The following is a 24,770-nucleotide window of genomic DNA, read 5'->3' as shown; positions in this document are numbered from 1 at the left end:
AAGAATGAAAGGAAAGCTATACAAGACAGTGGTGAGGCTAGCAACATAGCAGAGAGGAAGATGTTGAGGTTTTCTTTGGGAGTGACGAAGATGGATCAGGAATGAGTCAAACAGAGGAACAGTACCTGTTAGATGTATAGATATTAGGTCAGAGAGGCCCAGAATGAGATGGTTTGGTCATGTACAGAGGAGGGATAGTGAGTATGTTGGTAGAAGGATGCTGGGGTTGGAACTACCAGGCAGGAGGTCTAGAGGAAGACCAAAGAGAAGGTTTATGGATGTAGTGAAAGAGGACATTGAAGCTGTTTGGTGTGAGAGAGGGGGATAAAGAGAATGGAGTTAGATGGAGGAGGTTAATTCTGAAGGGAGCAGCCCAAAGGAGAAAAGTAAAGTATTGTTTTGAAAGTGATACTTTATTGACATTCGTCAAAAAATCGTAAGTTAATTTGTGAATACTGTATTGGTCCTTTCTAGCCAACCACGGAAGGCAACACGAACTATGAAACAGAGGAAAATAAGGCGGGTCTAGCTTTCATTACCAAACCACTACACAAACAACACAGAGACAACACCTTGTGGTCGAGTCATTGTGATTGAACAAAATTTTAACACAACAGCTCCAACATTGTACTGTGATCAAGGGTTTCTTCAGTCATCAGAGCTGCCTGTTAATCTGAAGAGCTCTAGTTAAACTTTACACTGAATTCCCCAAATGCCATTCAGAAGTTGGAAATAAACGTTTGGCTTTTAAATAAAGAGCATCACATCAGCACAATGTTCCAACCGCTTTGTAATCCTGCATTATGACGGTCATACAATTTTCTTGTTCATTTATTTATATTTGTTATTCTTCACTATTTTCAAATTTAACACACAACACTTAACACATTTGAACATTTTTCCTCAGTACTGGTCACCTTCCTCTACTAATTGTCTTCTTGGAGAAAAAATAACTCCTTGTCTCTGTTTCATACTGTAGTATGCATTGAAAACGTGTTTAGAAACACTCCATGGCACCATCGTAGACCCAACACTGGTCATGGGTTCTTCTCGGATACATACATTTATAAAGCACAGACCATGTTACTTGATGTTGGCTCATAGATGTGAGAGTCATTTAATCACTTTGGTGAATCATTTTGGTAATCTTTATTTTAACGATTTAAATGATATTTGCAGTACGGGAGTAAACAGCGATAACAAGAAATGATTCAGAGCGCCGCATTGACCCGGGCCAAGCCTCTTTTTGTCCCAGAAGTAAACGCCAGCGGACAGTTTTATTGTTGTATTATTAACTTTCTCAACTGTTTCTTTTCTAGAACACGGTTCACGTGACTTATGAACACATGAGAATGAACAAGGGTGAGTTTCCCTGTGAACAAAAAATGTATGTACAAAAGTCCCAATTTAAACTTTGTTTCTTCTGAAACTGAAGACTGGAAGATGAAAGAGTGAAAACATTCACACTGACTGAGGGTTCCTTGTTTCTTTGAAGTAGGACTGAAGGCGGTTAAATACTTGAAATGTTACGATATCATTTTGTTAAAGGAGTGGATTAAAGACAAACTAAGGGTCACTTAGTCACTAAGGGTCAAACTTCAAGTTGGGTTCTGACTGTAAACAGGCCGAGCCCCGACCTTCAGTTATATCAGTTCCAACTGCGTCACACATTCTTGTACAGCCCTGCCCCACCACACCTGCTGCTCTCCACCATCTCCATCCTTCTCTCCTGTTCTTATTTTATTCTCCTTTCTTTGTAAGTGTGAAAAATTAGACTTCGCACTTAGACAACAAGAAGGATCCTAAGAAGACATCATGTATCCTTATTAGGAGACTTCAGGTGGAAACAAAGCAGAGCAAAAACAGTCCTAAAATGGATACTTGAGGAGAAAATCTTTGACACCAGGACGAATCCTTAACAGGAGACTTAAAGAGGACACTAAGAAGACAAAGTAGATTTTTTTAAGATGGAGACTGAGATGGACATTTAAGTGATAAAGAAGTGGCACTGAAAAGTATTCTCATAAGGAGACAAAAAAGGAAATTTAGACTGAAGAAAATAAAGAAACGGACACTTATAAGTAGACTTGGGAGGAGACATTAGAGGACACTGAGGCTTAAATGACACTCACAGAAGCGGTGACCGATGATTTTAATAAAACTTTATTTGTAATTTGTTGACGTGAACATTAGCACAATATTACATTTTCATTTATTTAAACAGATAAAAACACAACAATCTGGCAAGGTTTAGAGCTGGGATCTCTGTGTTTTCAAGAATAAAAGTGAACAAAAATATATACTTAAAGGTTAAATTATTAATTAACGAGTCACAATGGAAACTCTTGGCTCACCTCTCAACGTTCAGTCTTGATTATGAGTAACACAAATGAGTCAAATCAGCCACCAACATAAACATTTGTCGACTCCTCAGCCGTTTGGTCAAGGGTTCACCGTGAACGTCTTTGCCCTCCCATGATCGTCCTGGAAAAAAGGCACTTGTTAGCGAAAGCGCTTGATGAAACTGATTCAAAGTGTTTACGTTCACACTCTATCACCATCAATTGTTTGTTGAAACACCTGTGTCAACAAGTATCTTGAGTGAGTCACAGTAACCACACTTATGTTGACTTTGTACTCACAAGTAGAAAAAAAACGTTCTTCAATAGAAATGGTTTCTGCTCACCTGTGATCCTCCATTGTATGTAAGGCTGCCGTGCGTTGTGTAGAGCGGGATGTCACTTTTGTAGTTCATGTTGTCGTACGGGCTGAAGTGCTGCTGTTTCTTCTTGCAACATGAACACCACACGACCTGGAGGCGACACATGAACAATAACTCAATTGTCTCGTGGTCCAGTCGAGAGTCACGCCAGCTCACCAGTCCGAGTAACAGCAGCAGCAGCAGCAGGACGGCCAAAGCGGCCAGGACCAACAGAGCGATTCCCCAGCCAGGAACACCTCCTCCACCCCCACCAGTAGGGGCTGTGGTAGTGCGTCCGACTGTTGGTTTGTGAGCTGTTGTCATGGCTGTTGTCATGCTGTTGGAGTTGCTGACAGTAGTGATAGACACAACCGGCGTGGTAATGTTGGCCGCTGTGCTTGTGTTAGTTGTGACATTGAATCCAGGGGCCGCTGATGTTGAGTTTCCAGGGGCCGCTGATGTTGAGATGCCAGGCAAGTTGGTGGTCTGAGCTAACACTAAGGACAGAGAAAAAAACATCAATTATTCTTGATTGACTTAATACAAATGTAATTGAGATTATTAATTACATGATGATGAAGTCAGAAAACAATTGATTGTCAGAGTTGTATAAAGAAGTTAAAAAAAAAGTTTCAGGATCAACAGGAAGAAACAAAACTAAAAGATTTAATTGGAAAAAGTTGACATAAGGAAAACAGAGAAACATGTTAAAATAACAAAGAACATCAGAGAAAGAACGCAAAGCCTGATCTCAGTGTACGGTGTGAAAAAGTGGGGGCTCACCCGGGGCTCTGCAGCTCAGAATGGTCCATACGGCAAACAGCATCCAGGTCCACATCCTTCAGCGACAAAGGTTTCACTGTGACTAGTTTCCGTCCACAGAAAGGCTCCTTTATACACCTGCTACAGGTGAGGGGGGCGGGTCCAGTAGGCCTTGGACGTCTGGCAGGAACAGAGCGCTCTGTGTGGGAGAGCGCATGTGGACACTCCGGGTCGGCTTTCCATCCAGATCCAGTTTCCTGATTCCAAACCAGCATTTAGTCACATGACCTCTGATTTGATTTATGATCATGTGATACTCTACAGACACATCAGATTGTCACGCGCAGACTGGTTCAAATTAGTTTTGTCTTGTAAATGATCAATCACTGATAAATACAACACAAGGTTGAGTCACTTTCGAGTTTTGATTTTTCTAGAAAAATACTTTGCTGACCACAGCGCTGTGAATGGACTCAAGAAGAAGTGCAGCGAGTTAAAATGTGATTTATTGATCATCGATGGAAAACAAACAATTCAGAAACTTGATCATTTTCCGCTGGAATCAGTTAGTTGCGATGTAATCATTGGAGGTGATGTCAATGGTAATGTTTTCAGTTGTAAGACTCCTTATCGGTCTGCGACTGGCCAGCTGGGGCAGCGACTGGGAGGTCAAGCATCAAAGATAGCTGTATAGGGTCTGCCCCCGAGTCACCTGGACACAGAAAACACAGAAGGCTTTTGACAGGAAGTAGTTTAATCTCTGACATGTGAGTGACCCAATGAGCTACTGTCCTCTGAGTGGTCCAAACATCTGTGTTCGACTTACCGCTGGTTTTGATCAATCGGGTTCCCAACTGACTCCAGAAGGAGCAGGAGCTCTGACTTGGACCTGGTGTGTGAGTGAGTGGGAGACTCAGCTGCAGGTGGCGGGGTGTAGTCTCAGAGGAAGACACAGAGAGCCAGCGTGGGAGAATTGACTCAGGCCACAGCTGAGAAGGGTTTGGGTTTCTGGAATCAACAGAGGAGGATAAATTAATCTATTTTTAAATACCAGAATGAAGAAATTGGACTGACCCCGTCCGGACGAAGCTGGAGACGTAGCTCATGAAGCCTAGCGAAAGGCGTCGCTCAGCCGATGTGAAGCGCTGAGAGTTGACAGGACGGTGAGGCGACCCAAACATCAGCTGAACATCCAAGGGAACCAGAACTCCGGACCTGCACACAGATCAGGTTCAAGCGATTGACCAAGTCCGGTCCAGTTCTGAGTACCTTAAATGGGTGTCAGACGCTGGCTGGTGGTAAAGGAAAACATTGGTTCCGCTGGCTGCCCAGTGACTCGCCATCCGCTGACTCGGACACACGATGAACAGATCTCTGAAAGAAACTCAATCACTCCATGTTCCGGTGGTTCACATGGTTCCGATGCCTCACCTAGTGGCGTTGTCCAGGGCTCTGGAGAAAAAGCTGTATCCAGAAGGTGAGGCATTGTGTTCCAGAGAGTAGAACCAGGCTGCTGCCTCCTTCAGCAGTTCATTTTCTTTGGCGCCGCCCAGTGAGCGACTCAGAGCCTCATAAAACACTGTCTTACCCTCAGCTCGACCTCGCAATGCCTCAAAGTCCTGCAGAACCAGACACTTAGGTCGCACGCCTGACACTGCTGACTCATCATCCCAATAATTACCTTGATCCGATGTGCTCGGCTGATCAGTCCATCATTTTGCGACGTTCCCAGCAACAGATCAACGTTGTGGAAAGTGGACGGGGAATCGGGAAGTGGGACAGGAGACCAGGATCTGAAGGGGCCACTGACAGCCAGAAGCTGGACAGAACCAGATTCAGAACTGGAATTGTGGCCTAGGTTCGACTGGTTACCTTTGTCTGAGCAGCGTTGAGCCTTTGCACCGGCGCCGCCCTGAGGCAGGCTACCATCTGGTCGTCGGTGGTGGAGCAGCTGAGCTCTTTGGCCAGCTCCAGTGTCCGAAGTCTGGCGGCTGCCGGAGTCTGGAGCAGTGATGGCGAGAAAACCGACCCCCCCTGCGGGACGACATACACAACTGCAGCATCAGGAAGTTAACTGGCAAGATGATTACTCTAATGGTAGCATGCTGACAACAACAAGTGTATGTGTGTTTCTCTCTGATAGTCCATATGTCTGCAGTAACACTTACCATCAGGATCATGCGCTGAAAAAGAGGAGCTGAGGTTGAGAGGAGATGTAGGCTGGCGATGTCAGCACCTCGACGCTCCGCCCCAACTGTCACTCTTTTGTTGTCCCCCCCCATCAGAGCAATGTGCGCTTGAACCCATTGGAGCGCCATCTGCTGGTCCGATAGTCCGTAATTACCTTTGAGAACAGACGACCCTGAAGAAACAGACCCAATTTATGTGAGTGTATTTTTGTGTGCGTTTATCAGTGTGTATGTGATGTCTGTGTATACATCTGTATACATGTATACATGTGTGTTTCTGTGTATCAATGTGTATTTGTGTGTATATGTTTGTGTGTTTACATTCTCACCGGTGCTCAGGAATCCAAACGCTGCAGTTCGGTAACTGGCTGTAACAATGACAATGTTTCCTAGTGCAGCCAGGCCGGCACCGTCCAACCTTCCTGCATCCTGATTTGTGGAGGGGTTGTAGAAGAAGACCAGGACTGGAAGATTCCCCCTCTGTGACATCATCAACAGTTAACTCTCACTCAATAGCTCATGCGAACACAAAGAAGAGGAGTAGCATACGCGGTTAGCCGGGGTAAAGACATCGAGGTAGAGACAGTCTTCACTGGAGCCATCTGACTCTTCATCCCCAGGCTGGACACAACTGGACCTGCGCACAACCCGGGGAGCCTGAGTAGTCAGCAATCACGTGTTTATACAAAACTTCAGTCATACCTGGGCCTGCTGGCGTTCCAGGTTCCGGTCCAGTCTGCAGGCTGGGCCTGCTGGAAGCGCAGTTCTCCTGTTGGGGGTCGAGCGTATGGTACACCCAAGAACTCAACCACTTGCTTCCTGTCCGAGCCCAGTCTTGTCTCTTTGACCACACCCTGCAGAGTCCCAAGACCTGGCAGGTCCACGGAGTTGAGCTGTGATGTTTGCCCTTGAGGACCCAAAAGCACATGTGAGATGGCCTGGATGTCACCAAATAATCCAGGGTTGGCATATTCAATTTACCCAGGGGCCCCATTATCTACTGTGACTGTTCTAATGTGAGGGACCGTCAAGCCAAAAAATAGCAAGGAAGAGCCAAAATATGTGGAAAAACAATTGGAAAAAAAAACTTTTTTCCCAAATATGATCTCAATATTTACTCTAATTATTTTGAGTTGCACGAAATATTTACAAAAATTACAAAAAATGTATTGGACATTTCTACATGTTCAACTCTGACCTCATTAGGGCTGCACAAATACGGTCTAAGGGACGCACTTTGCTGAAGTCTGAACTAACCTGTCCTCAGGTAGACATGTGAACTTGGCTCTCTGACCACCAGGCGACAGGAAGAGGTGAGCCTCGTGGCACTGGGGGCAGAGGTTAACCCACAGGTGGTTGTGTCAGGGTAGAGCAGGCAACGAGTCGCAGATTCCACCTGCTGGAACGACACGGCGACACACGACTCCGACTGCTGACACGCTGAAGGACAAAAGCCATGTCAGTGACTTTGCAGAGACCAGATCCTCTCTTGTTGTTACCATGAAAACACCAGTCCTGGGTCTGTTCCACAGTCACGTCCTGGCTGATGTGGACCATGTCATATGTCGAGAGAGACGGGTCAATGAGAAGCACTGAGTTGGCGAGAAGCTGCCACTGATCCAGAGACACTAAAGGGGTACAAAGACAAACACAAGTCACACGAGTCACAGATACACAAGTTGCAAACAAATGAATAACACACGAGTCACAGATGCTTAATTAACAGAATAATTAGTAACAGAGTCGCTGACACACAACTCACCATTGTTGTTTGGAGATTGTAATGTGAACTGAGGACAGAGAGCTGGAGATGACGTCCACTGATTCACTGTAGGAAGGTGAGATGGTTAGATTGACAGCATGGGCATGTAGGTATGTGAACAGGTGTGGTTCTCAGAGTACCAGGCTTCTGGTACCAGCCAAAGGGTTCTGGTGAAGTCTGGACTGCAGAGGCGGAGCAGTCTTGAGTCCTCCAGCTGGTCTGGTCCTCCTCGCTGCAGGTCTGGACACCGAGACTGATCAGAGACAGACACACCAGCGACGGTCCTCCTGTACGTGGACAATGTCATGACCAAGTTTTGTGACACCTAGTGACACCTTGACAAACAAATCAACCTGCTGCCTTTTTGTCCCTGACAAAGCCAATACCACGACAGCAAGGATCCTCGTCACAGCGTCGCTCACAATCCCTAAAGCTGGAATATCAACACATGCGGTTTAGAACTTAACTGTAATGGTGAGAAAATGAGTACCTCTCACGCAAAGCAGCATTCTCTCCCAGTGACACGCGGCTTCGGACCGAGTACGATGCCATCTTCTGAAAGGGAACTCGTTGATAGAAACTTTCCACTGGCCCGGACAGATCCACTGAAGACACACACACACAGATAAACACACAGATAAACACAAAGATACACAAACAAAACAAATGAACAAACATACAAACACACAGATAAAAGCACACAAACAGATACACACATTTACATACTCATAAAAAAAACACAAAGATACACAAACATAAATGGATAAACACACATAAACATATACACAAACAGATAAACATGCACATCAACATATCCACACAAAGAGATTTACACATAGACATATACACAAACAATTGAACAGACAACATGTCTGTTGATGACATGAGTTATTTCACACGTGAGCAGTCGTGAAGTAAACCTTTCTTCTTGTATGTATTAACAGGTGTTCTGTCCAGCAGGGGGCGACATGGACGTCTGAGCGGTTTGTCGTAGGCGCCGCACACTTGAGTGTCAGGAAACAACACGCAGTTGAAGAAACCTTCTGACTCAGCCTCTCTGAGGCTGGCGACAGAACACTGCTGCTCCACGTCACAGCCTGTAACACAGAGGTGGCTCTGGTCGGCGTCAGCGCTAACATGAAGTGAAGTAAAGGCCCTTACGTGCGAGGCACCACAGCAAGGCCTGATGGGAGTCGTAGCGCTTCTTGTTGAGCCAGTGCGAGAGTGAGGACAGCCTCCTGCCAGGATCCACCTGCACTTCATCCACTGACAGAAGCTGGTAATTCTGCAGCAGTGCAGCTAAACACAAACTCACATGACAAACTCTGCTTCAACAAACACACACATTTGCTCACTTACGGTCCATTGGGGCAACGGCTGCTCCGTCCAGACACGAGGAAGAACCAGTCAGTGTGTCTCTGCCTGAAACCATAGTAACAGTCATTGTCTGCCACTTGTCCAAACACGTCACCTGGTGAACCCACCTGTGCTCAGGTAGACGGTCTGAGACTGCACGATAGACGATTGGTAGTTGGTCTTGTTCTTGCTGTCGGCCGGCAGGTCAGTATTGGCTGCGGACAGAATGGACATGAGATTGTGTTTTGGATGTACACGAGTGATTGACAGCTCTTACTGATGCTGAACATTTGACCTCCGAAGTCGAACACGAAGCTCCCCTGCTGTTTGTTGTAGGTCAGTCCTGCTCCACACACACGTCCCGCTGATGCTTGACCACTCACGTCCCAGTCCTCCTCACCGCATGTAAGGACCGCCGGAGCTCTCAGCCAACCACAGAGCAAAGACCCTGTGGGTGCAGAACATGAGGGGTCATGACAATGTGATTGTGTTGTAATGATAATCATGGAGACACACCTCCTCTCAGACTGTTACTGTTAATGATGACGCCATCGCAGCAGGACTCACGGCCGCAGCCGTCCTGACACCAGCGCAGCACATCCGATACAGATGCACCTCTGGAGGAGAACACCTGAGTCCTCAACACACCTGAGAGGACCTTGGTCATCCTCGTCCTAATCCACTGTGGTGGTGAAAAGTCTACAAACATACAGTACAAGTTACTAAATCACATTCACACACTAATCACGCCTGAGTGATGCCATGGTTACCTTTCTTTCTCAGAACCAGCTGACCTGGAGCGCTGCTCCTCACTCTCAGCAAACACCTCAGCCAATCAAAGTACTCGGCCTGTTTGTTTCCCAGGAAGCCAGAAACCTGCAGACAGACGAGTTCACTGAATGTATCTCTGTGTGTGTCTGTTTGTCCTCACCTGCTCTGATGTGTTGCAGAGTGTGTTGACTTTGTGTGCAGTGTACAGTTCACACTGGCCAGCCAACAGCGATACATGGTGGCAGGAAAGCTGCCCTGCACAGGCTTGAGAAACAATGGAGGACATTAAGAGGTCTGAAGTCAGGTGTTTGACAGTTCCTCACCTTGTAAGCATGACTGGAGGTCAGAGGTCAGGGTCTGCAGGATGTCAGCGTCAGCTGTTCCAAGCAACAACTCTGACGAGGGAACACTCTGGAACCTGCTGAGGACTGAAACATAACCAGAGATTAATGCAGGCGACAGAATAACAGCAGACAGGGCAAACAGACTCTCAACTCAAACACACAAAAAAGAGATAAACATCTAACTTTGGAGAGTTGTTGACTTAAAGTACCAAAAAGAAACACAAAGAAAACCCACATAGAGATGCTTATACACAAGCAGACATTAACACCTGAGCACTGGTCGTCGGTAAATGGCGTCTCACTCTCAGTCCACTCCAACCTCACTCCTTCAGCGCTGAAGCAGCTCCAGGTTTTGGACAGTAAGTTGGGTTGCGCAGGTAGGAAGTGGCCTTCTTTTGAGCACCTTTGCCGCTGCCTCTGACACTCTGTCACACCTGTGTTGCAAAGGGAAAGAGATAGATTTCATGCTGCACAAAAGGGGTCACCAGAATAAACAGCCGGCTCACATTGATGTAGAGCAGATGCACCAGCATCCGAGGACCCGCTGGGACAGGTGTTACAGAAGTCATGCCCTTCTGAGTCTTGGTAGGTCCCTGAAGGGCAGAGAAGACAGGCCCCCTGACTCCAGTAGCTGCCGGCTGGACAGATGACTGCGAGTACAAGAGCAAAGATGTCAAGACTCGGGCCACCCCACCATCAACAACAACTTACCGCAGCCTCTGTTGTTGTGCAGGTAACCACGAGAGCAGCTGAAGCTGGGCGCTGCCACAGATACTGGTGAGGCCTCTAACTTTAGACTGGCCAGAAGACTTTTCACTCGGGCCAGATGATTCAACCTGTTAAGAAATAGACCTGCAACACAAAATGTCAGATCAGACCCCCGTCTTAATTACATAAAAAGTCCAGAAGGAGACCAAACAGGAGCAAGAAATCCACAGAGGTAACCTACTGATGTCGTGAAGGTCCGGCAGTTCAGAGATGGGAAGAATTGGCAGTGACACAGTCCAGCGGAGGGTCAGTCGGAGCTTGTTGTCTCCCTCACACTGAAGACTCATGAATGAGTCGTCACAGACCGACACAGAGCTGCCGGACGAAGGTAGCTTCAAAGAAACAGAGAGTGAGAGTGTGTTTGCGTGAAAATAGATAGATAGATAGATAGATAGATAGATAGATAGATAGATAGATAGATAGATAGATAGATAGATAGATAGACTTTATTAGTCTGTAACCTATTATAAAATGGCTTGATCACCTGTGCAGAACAGAGCCCCCTGCTGGTCATGGCCTGTCTCAGCTGAGAAGTTAAAGGTGTAATCTGAGTGCAGGATGACGACAGAGTCCAAAGCTGAGAGATGGAGGCCACCTGAAGGGGCTGAGACCCTGAAACCCACATGCAGCACAAGCTAATATTATCAAGCTTATTTCAGTGGGATACATGACGAATAACAAGGTGGTCTTAAAGGTTTAGCAGCTGGATGCAGTTATATGAGGTGAAGAGGACTCATTACTCTGGCAGGCTCCAAGCACTGGCTGGATTATCCACCGACGGGTCTCTGTCTGGCAGGTGAAGCTGATGTTGGGAAGCGAGTTCATGTAACCATGACGACAGACAAGGTCACAACTCTGGAGGTCATCAGCAGAGGACTGGCAAAGCAGTGCACCATGGGTAACTACAAAGTCGTCACAGACGGGCCCTGCAGGGAAGATGTTCTGGTTCAGAACCAGAGCCGCTGGCTGGTGGAGGTGGACACCTACTTTCACATGAGACGGTTCTTCCTGTAATTTTGAGGTTCCTCGTGCCGTCCACTTCCTGTCCACCCTCTGACACACACCAACAGGAGGTGATGTCACACTGAAGAGGAAGGAACGAGCCGTCTGGCTGACACTGAGCCCCCTGAAGCTCACACCAACTAGGACCTTTAATGCACAACAGATGATGTTAGGAGTGTGTTTTTTGTTTATGTCTGTGTGTGTCCCTACATGTCAGGTGTCCGTTTGACCCCCGTGTTGCTGCCTGCATGGTTTCTCCATTATTGGGGTCCACACACCAACCAGAGGAGCTGCTTGTCTGTAGAACTGAGAACTGTCCGTCCTGAAAAACACAACTTTTAACCCTTGCTACTTTTTTTTTTTTTTTTTGTGTGTTTGTGTGTCCACTGACCGTCTCACACTGTGGCCGGTACGACAACACAGAGGTGCTGACGTCAGAGACTCTCATCCAGCCAGAGAGTAGAGAGTGAGACTGAGTCCTTTGACAGAGAGACAAGCCTGCAGACACAGGGGGACACAACTCATCAATATCCCTCTCTTCTGTCAGGGTGCTCAAAAAAGTGCCAATAAATAAATAAAATAAAAAAAAATTAGACCAAAGGCATTATTGCATTTCTCCTGTTCTATCCTGTTTACATTGATCTGCAGTAGTATTTAGATAAAAAAAATTAACTTACAAACTTTTACATAGTCTAGCACCAACATGACAGTCTTCTACGATCCTTGAACTCCCCGAAACCTTGGTGCTCAACCTACCTTTTAAAGAACAAAGTCAACTGATCCTCTCTAGCCTATGCTGAACTGGTTTATATGGTTCTCTTTTTTCTCTCTCTCTCTTTCCAATCCCTGTCCTTCCATTCCCAAGTTTTCCGTCTCCCTCCCAAAAAGGCCCATCAGAAGAACGTCCACACTGTCTGGTTGTGCTCGAAGGTTCTGAAAGGAAGTTTTCTAACCACTTTCGCTCATTGTGATTGAATAGGACCTATATTCTCTTTTCTTATATACAAAATTGTGCAATTATCGTATTTCACTTAACGCAATCAATCAGTGTCTGGAGGATAGAAAGTGTTATTTAAACTGTAAAGTATATTTAGAGAACTGTTATGATTCGACACTTAAAATAGAAAGACTTTAAACTTTTTGTGGTTTGTGTTTTGTGTGTGTTTCTGTGTTTTTTACATTTTGGCAGGTGAAGAGATCGACTGGTCAGAGAGTTCTGGATGTACTCTCCATCGTCATCAACACACCAGCACTGGCCTGAGGAGACAAAACTGTTGAAACAACACAGACCACCTGACCACTGACCTTCAGTCAACATGAATGGTACCAATGTTAAGTCTGTCTGCCTGAAGTATGTGTGTGTATGTGTGAGTCTATGTGCATGCCTGTGCTGTGGTAACACTGTGTGTTACTCCAGGCTCCATTGTCGGAACACTGTGGACTGTACGGCTGGTATGATTGTCTCTGTGGTGACTGGAACATCTGGACAGCTGTAACAAACAAGTATGACATTAGCCTTAAGGTGCCCAGCTCCCACTGGTGGTCCAACCTGGACTTGACTCACTGGAGGCAGCAGCCAATCGCAGTGCAGCTCTGGAGCGACTCAGCAGCAAGTCAGTGAGGTTCAACTCTTCTTCAGATTGGTCGACCTGCAGCTCTTCACTGGTTAGCTGAACACCGTCTGCCAACAGGAAGCCGTACCCCAGAGGGAAGTGGGTGGAGCCGGAGGACGCCACCATCCTCTTCACTTCCTGTTTGAAGGTGTCGACCTGCGCAAGAGCCTGCGAGCAGACACCTGCAGAGAGTAGCAAGGAAGCTCTTGATTAAATGTGATGGAATCAGGGACACTACAGGGAGTCTGACCTGTGGAGGTTTCTGGATCTTTGACCTCATTGTCTGGACCTACAAAATATGTAGAACTATCACACCATCATCCAAATTTGTGCAAACGTGCACAAATGATTATTTCAGAATTACAAGATTATTCACAGTCAATGGTCTATTTGTGTACATATACTTCATACATAGGTACTCACAGCTGATAGCACTCGCAGTGGTAGGAGTGGATGATGTCCTTCCCTCGGCATCCACGCAGAAGCAGCGTGCGGCAACACATTGCAGCGGCAGGAAGCTGCCACTGGATGAGCATGCCGGAACGTAGATCTTGGCCCCGGCCTGCAGACTGGCTTGTACCTTCAGAGCAGATGCTCGCTCTCGTTGGCAGCGTGTCGGACATTGAGGCCGGATACCCGACTTTCGTGAGCCCAACACCTCCTGACCACTGGGGTCGACACACCAACACTCGCCACTGCCACACTGGATTTCTTGGAACTCTCCAGAGGACATGCAGCGCGGGATGAAGATAGAGGAAGAGTCAGTGGTCTCACATGAGTGTCTGAGACGAGTCAAGACCTGCAAGAGACGGAGGTGCGTGTGAAGATTTATATTTTTCCATCATCCCTTCTTGAAGGTTTCCCACACAACCTAACCTGATCCAGAGACTCTGACATGACCATCTCCTTTAGTGTTTTCTGCAGGCTAGACAGGAAGGCTGGGTCCTCCAGGGCACGGCTGACGGACTGAACCAGGTTCTGGTTCATTTGCAGGCTTTTGGTTACATCCTGACTCGACAGCCGGACCAGGCCAAGGGGTCCTTGAGCCCCCACAGCTCCACTGAAGTTAAAGGATGCAGCACTTTTCAGAAACTTCCCTCCAAACAGGTTTTCCTGAAAGCGTTGAGGGGACGAGTGGGCTAGCGCCTGCAGGGCTCCCCCCACCGACGGGAAGAGGCCATGGAGAACTTCCACCAAGTCAGACAGGAAGGATGCCGGATCAGTCTCCACAGGAAGGAGCTCATCGAGCGATCGTAGGAGTGAACCACACAGAACAGGTGATCCGCTCTGTAAAGCTGATATCGGTGGGTCCATCGGGCCGAAGAAAAGACGAGACAGAGCCAGGCGGCGCTTGGAGAGACATTCTGCAGCGTCTTTTGAGCCTGCAGGAGGACAGCAAGTTAGCCCTGATTATAACCTATGGATACAAGGACAAATAATTAAATGGACACTGACTGCAGATTAAAGAATCTCCGAACTGCCGAGTCCCTGTTAGTTCTGTTCCTGAAGAGTCCACGCACCAGCACTGACCATCTGGAGAACACTGCCTGGAGCTGAAAGAACCACTGCTCTCACATGAAGGGACGAAACTGCTGAATGACTCCAGTGACGCTCTCCTTTCCTCCTCACAGGCTGTTGGACCTTCAGAACAAACACTAATGAAAGAGCTGTCTGAGGACAAACCAGTCCTGGGAGAGTCTGACTCACATCTGAAATGCCCAGTGACTGCCAGGCGAATTCCCAGCAGCCTCCTCTGAAGAATTCTGTAGATGTTGCTTTGAGAGAACATGCGTCCAGACTGGAGCCCATTGAACGCCGAATCGTAGACCTCTAAGAGGAGGAGCTCCATCCCTAGACATATTTTTCTTCAGTCAGCTACTGTAAGCGAGCACAATGTCTCAACATACCGCTGCCGTCCATCTCTCGACCTCGGCTGTCCGAGCAGAAGCAGTAAGAGGAAACCAGTGGGAAGAACCTCCTGAAGTTGCTGAAAGTGTCAAAGGCTTCTGGGAACCTAAAGAACAACAGAAGTCACACGTGGGCGACACACTCAAACAAACAAACACCTGTTAAAGAAGTGCAGCAGGTCCAGCTCCGAGCGATCTGTCGTGTTGATGAATTTACACTGAACCGGCAGGAAGTGTCCGTCGTCAGAACACTGAGGAGGAGAAGCTGGACCAGAACTGTGGAGAAGACGGCGGGTTCGGACCTCACAGTTTCCTGGACCTGAATGTTTGACAAATGTGAAGAGATACACATCAGTATGGACCATTAGTAATGACCATTAAATTAAATTCTAGTCATTCTTTAACAACTAATTGTTAACTTAATTGTTAAAGTGAGTGTGAAACAACTTTCAACCTAATACTTTTTTAAAATATTTTCACCATAGTGGTCTTTTTCTTGTAATTGCGTTCAACTTTAATCTTAATAATAATAAATAATAATAATAATAATGGGCAGATTTTAACTTTTCTAAGTCCCGCCAATCTACGTTGAAGACATTCTTCAAGCACCGCTGTTCCGGATTATAGACTGTTAAAAAACAACTAAACTTGACCAAAATGTCTCATGGGTGTGTAGCCGCGGTCCTTCACAACATTAACAGACCATGTTTGGATGACAGCTGTATGACATCTCTAGATGGTCATATCTAAATGTGTTGTCACCTCCTGTGTGTGTGGTAAGTATTGCATAACAACCATATATGAACTAGTTTTGAAGGCATAGTTGTATATTTCTGCTTCAGTCAGTCAGGTTCTCAACCAGATTCTCAACTATATAGAGTTCATTTTTCTGTCAGATTAGAGGAGGTGGCTGAAATAAATGATCCAATAGGGAGTGTTACAATAATGTTTGTTTTAAACTCAAATCTATAATTGCTCTAATTCTCTTTTGGCTAACCGTGCCAAAGGACACCCACAGGATAAAGCTGTGAAACGAACTTTCCATAAATACACCTGAAACCAAGGCCTGTTAACCGCCCGTCACAAAAGTTTATCACTTCCCATTTGTCTGAACAAAGTTGCTGTGCTTCAACCCTTGTGTTATCTCTGGGTCAAGGTGACCGAAATACATATGCAGTGGCAGAGGCCGTTCACCTTGATCCAGTGGCACCACAAGGGATACCTTAAACGCATTTGTTTTCGGGCCAAGTCACCTTGACCCTGAGACAACACATGGCTAAGATAGGAAGAAAGACGAGTGTGTTCATGTTTTCAATATTAAAAGTAGTGGATTACCTTATTCAATATGAATCAATGTAACAATTAAAAATGAGTGAGTGATTTACATAATTTAAAAAAGAAAATTGAAATGCTTAAATAAGATTAAGATTCTGATGGCACTGATCTACTTCCACATAGAAACATAATGACCACTTACAGTGCCCCGGTCTCCCGTTTTGTCTGGTTCCGTACAGCTCCATTCCATCCTCGTCCACGCACCAACACTGTTCCCTTGTGACGTCACATTGGACCTGCTCAAATCGTCCAGAGGGGGCGCACTGAAGGACAGTCTGCAGCTGGCAGGGAGTCGGACCTGGAGACACAGTCGGGTCTTAAAGATGTTCTTCTGAAATATATGTTTGTGTGTTACTTACAGTTTGGGGCGGTGCCGCTGGTTCGAGTCCCTGCGACCTCACGTCCCTGTGCGTCCACGCACCAACACTCCGGACTGTCCCGGCTGCACTGTACTGACCTGCACAGCAGTGACGTCATCACCAGCGCTCTCACCTGGCGGTCACACTTGAGAGCTCACCTGAAGCTTCCGCCCGCAGCACAGTGAGGGACGTGTCCCTGTGGCCCCGCCACGGCTGAGCCCCGTAACGCCTCGCATTGGCTCACAGAGTCCGACTCCAACTGGTACTCTGTGGGACACCACACGTGACTCATTTTGTAGTTCTTATAGTCTCTGATTTCCTCCCACACTCAACAAAGAAATTAACTGACCACAAACAGAATCCACTGTTTTTGGCAGGTGAGAAGCTACACACAGACAGGTGACAGGTGGGAAGTTACGAACACACAGGTGAGCAGTTGCACACAGACAGGTGACAGGTGGGAAGTTACGAACACACAGGTGAGCAGTTGCACACAGACAGGTGACAGGTGGGAAGTTACGAACACACAGGTGGGAAGTTACACACAGTCAGGTGACAGGTGAGCAGTTAAACACCAACAAGTGAGAAGTTACACTCACCCAGCTGAGCAATTACACACAGACTGGTGACAGGTGAGGAGTTACACACAGACAGGTGATAAGTTACACACAGACAGGTGACAGGTGAGAAGTTACACACAGGTAGTTGGGCAGTTACACACAGAAAGGTGAAAAGTGAGCAGTTACACACAGACAGGTGATGAGTTGCATAAAGACAGGTGAGCAATTACCTGAGGCTTTGGCGTGCAGCAGTGCTGGGCAGCACAGTAGGATGCAGGTAAGACACAGAAGCAGGTCCATCGCATCGGCTGTACTGAGTAGAGCCCAATGGGTCGTTATAAAGCTGCAGACTTGCTGAGTCACCATCACCACCTGATGCAACTCCGTCACTCTCTACCCTCGTCTGTCTGTCAGACCGGAACCAAGAGTCCTCATGATGGGACAAGTGGGGGCAGCAAACTGAGCAGGACTGTTATTGGACGAGAGCAAGACAAACAACAGGACCTCAAATCTGCTTCTTTAAACGAAACGTCTGCTCTTACACACAAACCAACATTTGGTATTACACTGCTACTACAGAAAAATGGTGTGTGTAGACACAAAGAGACACAGCTAGCAAATACTGAAACTTAAAGTAAGTCATATACCAAACACACACTTTTAATTAGAAAGATAAGTTTTTGTTGCATTTTGGTGCATTTTGCATCACCTACAGACAACTACAGACACATTACAACAATATAGCCCCCACACTCATACACTGGAGACCACGATGATCACATCATATTCAGCAGAATATGTGTGCAGACACAGGTGTTGACTGACACATCACTAACACACAACAACCTCACCACCAAAAGATTTAATACATAGACAGTGCACACACTCATACACACTCTAAGCTTCAGATTTCCCTAGGGCCAGGTTTTGGGCAGGATGGCCAGTGTGTGTGTCTCTACCGCTAAATCCTGTTCAATGTTAGGAAAACACATTAAAAATAGGCAGTTAAGTGTCTCCCCACGTTATACATCTCGTTGACAGCCCAGACATCACGACACAATAGGCACATGGGAATACCTTGAGCACTTTCTTTGTGTAGATCTTTTTCAGTCCTTTCGTGGTTAAATTTTCCTGTTGAGAGGGCCATGACTCATTATCATGTCAAGCTCCTCTGCTTACTCTTAAACGTGTCCTTTACCCTAAACTAATGATCTAGCCTTTCATGGTGGACCTGCTCCTGTTGCTAGCACCAATCTAAAGAATCAGGGTCTTAACTTTGATCAGGACATTTATATTTAACTGAAAAAATAAATCTCACAAACAGCCTTCTTTCACCTTGAAAACTTGAGAAAATGAGGCATTTCCTTCCCTCTGACTCTGCTTCACATGGTCTAGCAACATCATTCATCATAAATCCCGTCCAAATATATTAGGCTCTGCTCCTTAAATTCAGATCTATTAGTCATACCTTGAATTATAACTGACTGGACCAGCTCTTATACATTGCTGGAGGAGTTCTTTCCAAACAAAGCCCTCTCTCTCTCTCTCTTTCCTGCATCATGTCTCAACACCTGAACACTTCTCATACTTATTTTCCTCTCCATCCTCCCTGGAGACCCAGCGCTCCACCTGACTCACCCCTGAAGCATGCTGCCGGATACAGGATCTTCCTTTTCATGCCCCTGTCATTGTTTTGGCAAATCTTCGTCTTTCTTGTTTGGTTCTGCTTGAGGCTTCCGCCCGTTAAAATGAATTTATTTTTGCTTTATTGTTGCTGATTGTGATGGCCTGGAACCTGTTTTTAGTTCTCTTATAGTGTTATTTATTGGTTACTTTTCAAAATAAAACTTCTGTAATCGCATTTACTGAACTCAACCGATCAGCGCCTGGAGGATGTTTAGATGTGGTTTGGTTTGATGTACTTTAATGACATCATGAATGAGGAGAATAGATTGTTTGGCTTGAAGTTTATTGAACTCAAGTTTAAGACAACAACAGATTCATGGAACTCACTAAGATGACAAACACAAGAAGTGCCACCATTGGTGAGTCACTACACACAACAGGATGTGGGGGGGGGGTAGATTTGGGCATGCAAGACAGGAATGTTGCGAAGCCATCACATGAACAAATTCAAGTTTCCACTGAAAACATTAAAAAAGTTAAGTATTTTATTCACAGGAATCTAGACAATTTTCAAAAGCCTGTAACAAAATAATATTTTGATTGTGAGTAAGACCGATACACATAGTTGTGACCTGAGGTGAACTTTGAATGATCTGTATGAATCACTTATAACAAAAACAACTGAAATAATCAAGAGTAAAAAATTGTTGTTTTGACATTTGTGATTTAGATTCTTCTTCTGACTTTGAACTTTGCTGCAGTTTATATCTGACCTTTAACAGCAGCAAATAAATAAGCACGAAAAAGCAGGGAGTGACATCAAAGCATGACAGATTTAAAAGTTGACTGAATGTTAGACGTTATTGGGAAGTCCGTCGTTCTCCACTTTTGATCCTGATACATCCTCGTTGCCTGGTGTTTTCCTCTGGAACGGGTTACCCGACTTCATGATCAACGCGAAGTCGCAGATGAACGCTGCTGTGGCCAGGAAGCCGAATGTCTGCGGAGAAACGCGTCAGTCGAGTCGAGGCAATGTTACAGAGTCTGCGAGTCGTTCGCCCTCACCACAGCGGCAGACTCCACACTCCTCCTGCTGTTGTGGGCAGCGAAAACACAGGAGCTGATGAAGAAGAAGAGCGCCATTCCAGCCGTGTAGATGAAGTCCTAGAGAGACAAACAAACTTGCTTAGCTACTCTCACCTAAACTACAAAAGCGCAGGCAGCAGACAAAGTTACCAGCTGAGGCCAGTAGTTGACGTTGACTTTATTGTGCAGTTGAGTGGAGAGGAGGATGAGGAGCAGCATAGTGAAGAGGAGCGCAGAGCAGCTGATGAACTCAAAGAAGTAGAGAGCTGGACAAGCGAGGCAGCTGACAACCGTCTCCTCCAAGATGAAGGCCACCAGAGAGAAGACCTGCAGCAGAGACATGAGAGACACACCAAGGATAGATTAGATACTTCAGACTCATTTCATGTATGGTTAGGGACCACTCAAGGACACATGATACACTTTTGGACAGGTCAGACATTTATTGGCACGAATGTACTTCAGAAACAGGCGAGATACATCAGGAAAAAAGGAACACTTGAAAGACACTCCAGAGACAGGTGAGAAACTTCAGGGACAGGTAATACACTTCAGGGACCAGTGAGACACTTCAGGGACAGGTGAGACACTTCAGACAAACATCATTAATAGGTGAGACACTTCAGGGACAGGTGAGACACTTCAGACAAACAGCATTAATAGGTGAGACACTTCAGGGACAGGTGAGACACTTCAGGGACAGGTGAGACATTTCAAGGGACATGTGAGACACTTCAGGGACAGGTGAGACACTTCAGGGACAGGTGAGACACTTCAGACAAACATCATTAATAGGTGAGACACTTAAGGGCCAGGTAAGACACTTCAGGGACAGGTAAGAAACTTCAGGCAAACATCATTAATTGGTGAGGAATTTAGGGACAGGTGGGACATTTAAGGGAAAGGTGAGAAACTTCATGGACAGGTTATTCCTCTCAGGGACAGGTAAGAAACGTCATGGATAGATGAGACAACTCAGGACATGTAAGAAACTTCAGGACAAGCATTATTAATAGGTGAGACATTTCAGGGACAGGTGGGAAACTTCATGGACAGGTGAGACACTTCAAGAAAAGGTGAGAAACTTTGAAGTAACTTCATGTGAGACACTTCAGGGACAGGTGAGAAACTTCCGAGAAACTTCATGGACAGGTGAGACACTTCGAGACAGGTGAGAAAACTTCAAAGAAACTTCATGGACAGGAGAGATTGGACAATTCGGAGGTTCGCTCACTCATCCCCTCTCACAGACTATGACCTTGAGTTGTGTCTTACAGACAACATACCCTCTCAACGTTGTAGCTGCATTACTTCTCCCTGCTAATATGTAACCAGAGTTTCTTATGTGAGGCTGCGACATCATCAGTGAACTGACACATCAAACGCTCTGGTTGCCTCTTGACCATGTCATCATTCTGCCCCCCGCTGTCATTATGGCCGTTGCAGTTGTGACCTCACAGTGACTTCCTGTTCGGGGCCTCAGGAAGCTCGGGGGGGAAGTGAAAGTGCTGCGAGGGCGATTGACTGACCACTGTTGCAATAGCATCCAGGAGGTGAGAACATCCCTGCCACTGCATCACATGACCAGTGACCATTAACAGACATCAACACATTCATTCATGAATAATAAATAATGGTGCTGTTGTATAAACTAATGACTTGTTGGAGGTACCGAACCCCACCAGTTTCATATGCGCATTCACCGAACCCCTCTTTAGTGAAAAATAAAATATGATTTTTTTTTTTTAATTCAAGACATGGATATGTATATGATATGTTTCTGTGTTCCCCGTCTAAAGTGTTCCTTTAGTTTTGCCGGTGCGAGACTAGAGTTGCTCAACTTGGCGTTGCAAATCATGCAGACAGTACGCTCACTCCCATCACATTCCGTGATACATGTGAATCCATGTTGTACATATTCGTCCGACCACTTTCTTATTTTTCCCAACATAATTAGTATGGATTAAAATATTAACAAAGAAATCACACCATGTACTACCACGACAGTTGCACTTTGACTACTGAGCGCACCAACTTCACCAAAGCATGGATTGTCCAAACAGTGTAGCATTATCATCTGCAGCCAGTGATGACCAAGCGCGGTGTGTCATCACAAATTTATACGATAATTCGGGTGTGTCCGGACCTCCCCCGGAGGCTCTGCCGAACCCCTGAGACCGACTCACCGAACCCCTAGGGTTCGATTGAACCCAGGTTAAGAACCACGGATCTAGATTAAAACAAACTTAAATAGCCTCATACTTATGTTTTTTCGCCTCCTACTTTTTATTTGTTTTATTTTACGTCAACAATACTTCAGATCTTGCATTTAAGTGTAAATATATTCAGCACTGAACATCGTGTTTTGATTTTAAGACTTCCTCTTTTGCAGTTGACAAACACGTTGTGCGAGGAGAGCAGCAACAAGGGCAGAAGTTACAAAGTCCACATGGAGCAGAAAGATGCTCTACAGATGTGGACATCCGAAGACAAGAATTAGGTAATTGTGTGAATGTAGCCATTAGCCCAGCAGTCCTATTGATGTTAGCCAGCAGTATTTCAGAGCAGGGCTGAGGAGGTCAGCGTAGGAACCGCATGGGAAGTGTTGTTAAATAAGACAGTGACAGAGAGAACCGAGTTTGTGACTCACCACTTCCAGCAGTTTAACCACCGCTCGTGGCCAGGTCAGGAGGTTATTCGGCAGAGTGAACCAGGAGTTGGTGTCGTTGGATTCTGTCGTAGGGGTGTACGCCGAATTGTTCGCCATGTTTCTGCCACAGACACAGAGAGGATTCAAAAAAGTAGCCTGAAGAGCTTCTGCTTTAGTGGAGGACTGGACACTTGCTCCTCCCCTGACCACACAGACGGACTCGCTTCAAACCGTTCGTCAAAACTAGATTCTTACTCATATTCCATTTCTGCTTATTCAGCACTTACAAATGAGTTACACACACAATCACAGATTGATGGGAGTAGGCTGCTATGCATCGCACCAGCCTACCATCAGGACATAGCACCACAATCATATGTCATATAGGTAATGAACCTGCAACTTCTTGACCCTTGTGTTGCCTCATGGTCAAGGTGAACGACCTCTGTGGTCGCCAGAAATACATACAGTATGCAGTGACCAGTCGTTCCTGTGCTCTGCGAAGTCCGTTTTGACCCAATGCAAAGAAACTGGGATGTACATAGAAAATGAAGGGGCGACCACAAGCCAACCACTTGACTGATAAAATACTTCCCAAATGAGAGACCAGACCAACACAAAACTAACATACCTTTGTGTGACAACATAGAACACACATTCACAGACACACATTGATAGAATTATCGCAGCAACTTAGTGTTGTTGATGCATGCCGAGGTTGACGACATTATTCACCGAGTTGGGATGAAGGAGATATGTTGCAACTTTTTATTAATGCAAGTAAATAAGTAACAGTTATTTGTAAAGAGCCTTTTTGACCTGGGTCACAAAGCGCCTGACCAATCAAAAGCAATACACAGTTAAAAATACATACCAATTTAAAAACTCTAAAAGGCCAAGACATAAGGAAAATAACACAGGAGTCCCAGAAGATTAGGAAAAAGCCTGCACAAATAAAAAGGTAACATTTTTACAGTTTGTTTCGATATCAAATAAGTGAGTAAAATGAAACTTTTTTAAAATCATTTTTTTGTTGGATGAGTTTCAGTTCAGTGGAAGTGACTCAAATGTGATGAAAGTGATTTCATGACGAGTCAACCGTTTTTTTCGAGAACTGAGAAGACAAAAAAATAACACTTTCAAAACAACTCGAGGAAATATTTACGATCCAACCATGACGTCATTGGATGACCCAAGATGATGATGTCGGAGGTTAAATAAACACACACTTCAAAGCATGCTGGAGCTAAAGTTTCTTCAGGTCAGTGAAAACATCGCAGGTGCGTACCACAGGTAACTCACGACAAGGGGATTAATAATAAATCAAAAAAGATAGTTAGTGTTTGGGGTGTCAGACCACAAACACCCAAAAGAAAAAAAGTCAAACATGTCAACTTCCGTCGTCCAAATCGAAAGTGTATGGAAACGGTTTAACGGCTTCTAAAAAGGTGACAACACAACGAACACACTTTGTGCACACACATACAAAGACTTGAACTCACCCAAGTGATCTTAAAGTGTCAAAAGCAATCGTTCATTCAGCGACCGCAAACTTCCGCTTCACTTTCGAAACGCCACCACTTCCTGTGTTACTCCAAAATAAGAGTGTCCATTAAACTCCCTATAAAACTACTTTTACAGTAACAGTTATCATCCAACTCGTCTGGATGTCATCCTCCATCTGTGTGACCATACATGACGGCTTTGAGAGTGACGGTCACGCAATTGGATCCATTCACACCCCGCAGGTGTGGTCAAAACTTTTCTCACGCTTATATTTACCCATTCAATTATAAATGTGTTTTTTTTTCATGATAATAAACTTGTCGTCGTTCGGGTTTCTAAAGTCACTAGCCGCACTTAAATCGAGTGCTGTCGACAAACTTTTCGTTACACTCCACAAACGTCATTCAGAAGGAGGATATAAACTTCCGGATTTCAAATTAAGAGCAGCGCAGCATAACGCTACGCCTGCCTGG

At 45.6% G+C, this 24,770-nt stretch overlaps 3 protein-coding genes across 3 annotated transcripts; all 3 read right to left on the bottom strand.

Moving 5' to 3' along the window:
* Window positions 1-2,280: 2,280 nt before the first annotated feature.
* LOC148062165 (uncharacterized) lies at window positions 2,281-3,539 on the bottom strand. Its single transcript, XM_087779072.1, has 4 exons — window positions 3,485-3,539; window positions 2,879-3,198; window positions 2,687-2,812; window positions 2,281-2,484 (listed from the first exon to the last, which is right to left on the bottom strand). Exons 1-4 carry the CDS (start codon window positions 3,537-3,539, stop codon window positions 2,443-2,445), a joined length of 543 nt encoding a protein of 180 aa, XP_087635198.1. The 3' UTR covers window positions 2,281-2,442.
* Window positions 3,540-4,009: 470 nt separating this feature from the next.
* Window positions 4,010-17,729, bottom strand: tg (thyroglobulin). The gene is made up of 49 exons (XM_087779071.1): window positions 17,660-17,729; window positions 17,028-17,136; window positions 16,870-16,967; window positions 16,653-16,808; window positions 15,335-15,494; window positions 15,176-15,282; window positions 14,976-15,119; window positions 14,724-14,909; window positions 14,145-14,650; window positions 13,692-14,067; window positions 13,519-13,557; window positions 13,220-13,450; window positions 13,041-13,145; window positions 12,835-12,912; window positions 12,047-12,153; window positions 11,866-11,977; window positions 11,641-11,802; window positions 11,433-11,579; window positions 11,138-11,265; window positions 10,835-10,985; window positions 10,597-10,737; window positions 10,392-10,535; window positions 10,155-10,319; window positions 9,865-9,969; window positions 9,702-9,805; window positions 9,521-9,646; window positions 9,287-9,452; window positions 9,048-9,218; window positions 8,899-8,985; window positions 8,774-8,836; window positions 8,576-8,713; window positions 8,335-8,511; window positions 7,905-8,019; window positions 7,768-7,847; window positions 7,555-7,701; window positions 7,415-7,480; window positions 7,152-7,280; window positions 6,910-7,092; window positions 6,355-6,559; window positions 6,202-6,289; window positions 5,982-6,132; window positions 5,632-5,825; window positions 5,336-5,497; window positions 5,145-5,282; window positions 4,895-5,082; window positions 4,733-4,837; window positions 4,538-4,678; window positions 4,290-4,471; window positions 4,010-4,175 (listed from the first exon to the last, which is right to left on the bottom strand). Exons 1-49 carry the CDS (start codon window positions 17,727-17,729, stop codon window positions 4,075-4,077), a joined length of 7,134 nt encoding a protein of 2,377 aa, XP_087635197.1. The 3' UTR covers window positions 4,010-4,074.
* Window positions 17,730-19,381: 1,652 nt separating this feature from the next.
* On the bottom strand, window positions 19,382-24,426 carry cmtm6 (CKLF-like MARVEL transmembrane domain containing 6). The gene is made up of 5 exons (XM_087812213.1): window positions 24,294-24,426; window positions 22,792-22,912; window positions 20,292-20,468; window positions 20,121-20,219; window positions 19,382-20,055 (listed from the first exon to the last, which is right to left on the bottom strand). Exons 2-5 carry the CDS (start codon window positions 22,906-22,908, stop codon window positions 19,909-19,911), a joined length of 540 nt encoding a protein of 179 aa, XP_087668339.1. The 5' UTR covers window positions 22,909-22,912; window positions 24,294-24,426; the 3' UTR covers window positions 19,382-19,908.
* Window positions 24,427-24,770: the final 344 nt, after the last annotated feature.

Source organism: Callionymus lyra, chromosome 17, assembly GCF_982586985.1.
Source record: "Callionymus lyra chromosome 17, fCalLyr1.hap1.1, whole genome shotgun sequence".
Classification (NCBI taxonomy): Eukaryota; Metazoa; Chordata; class Actinopteri; order Syngnathiformes; family Callionymidae; genus Callionymus; species Callionymus lyra.
Note: the sequence above shows the minus strand (reverse complement) of the source record. Positions and strands in the feature narration are given on the sequence as shown.

Bases quoted from the DNA above. Each gene is read 5' to 3' on its own strand.
- cmtm6 (XM_087812213.1), bottom strand. From the start codon at position 22,908: ATGGCGAACAATTCGGCGTACACCCCTACGACAGAATCCAACGACACC. The intron at 20,469-22,791 runs GTGAGTCACAAA...TCTCTGCTGCAG, and splicing joins TGGTTAAACTGCTGGAAGTG to GTCTTCTCTCTGGTGGCCTT. The intron at 20,056-20,120 runs GTGAGGGCGAAC...GTTTCTCCGCAG, and splicing joins GTGTGGAGTCTGCCGCTGTG to ACATTCGGCTTCCTGGCCAC.
- tg (XM_087779071.1), bottom strand. From the start codon at position 17,729: ATGGACCTGCTTCTGTGTCTTACCTGCATCCTACTGTGCTGCCCAGCA. The intron at 7,702-7,767 runs GTTGATTTGTTT...GTCCACGTACAG, and splicing joins CAGGGACAAAAAGGCAGCAG to GAGGACCGTCGCTGGTGTGT. The intron at 5,083-5,144 runs GTAATTATTGGG...CTGGTTCTGCAG, and splicing joins GCCGAGCACATCGGATCAAG to GACTTTGAGGCATTGCGAGG.
- LOC148062165 (XM_087779072.1), bottom strand. From the start codon at position 3,539: ATGTGGACCTGGATGCTGTTTGCCGTATGGACCATTCTGAGCTGCAGA. The intron at 3,199-3,484 runs GTGAGCCCCCAC...CTCTGTCCTTAG, and splicing joins TCTGAGCTGCAGAGCCCCGG to TGTTAGCTCAGACCACCAAC. The intron at 2,813-2,878 runs GTGAGCTGGCGT...TGTCGCCTCCAG, and splicing joins TGCTGCTGTTACTCGGACTG to GTCGTGTGGTGTTCATGTTG.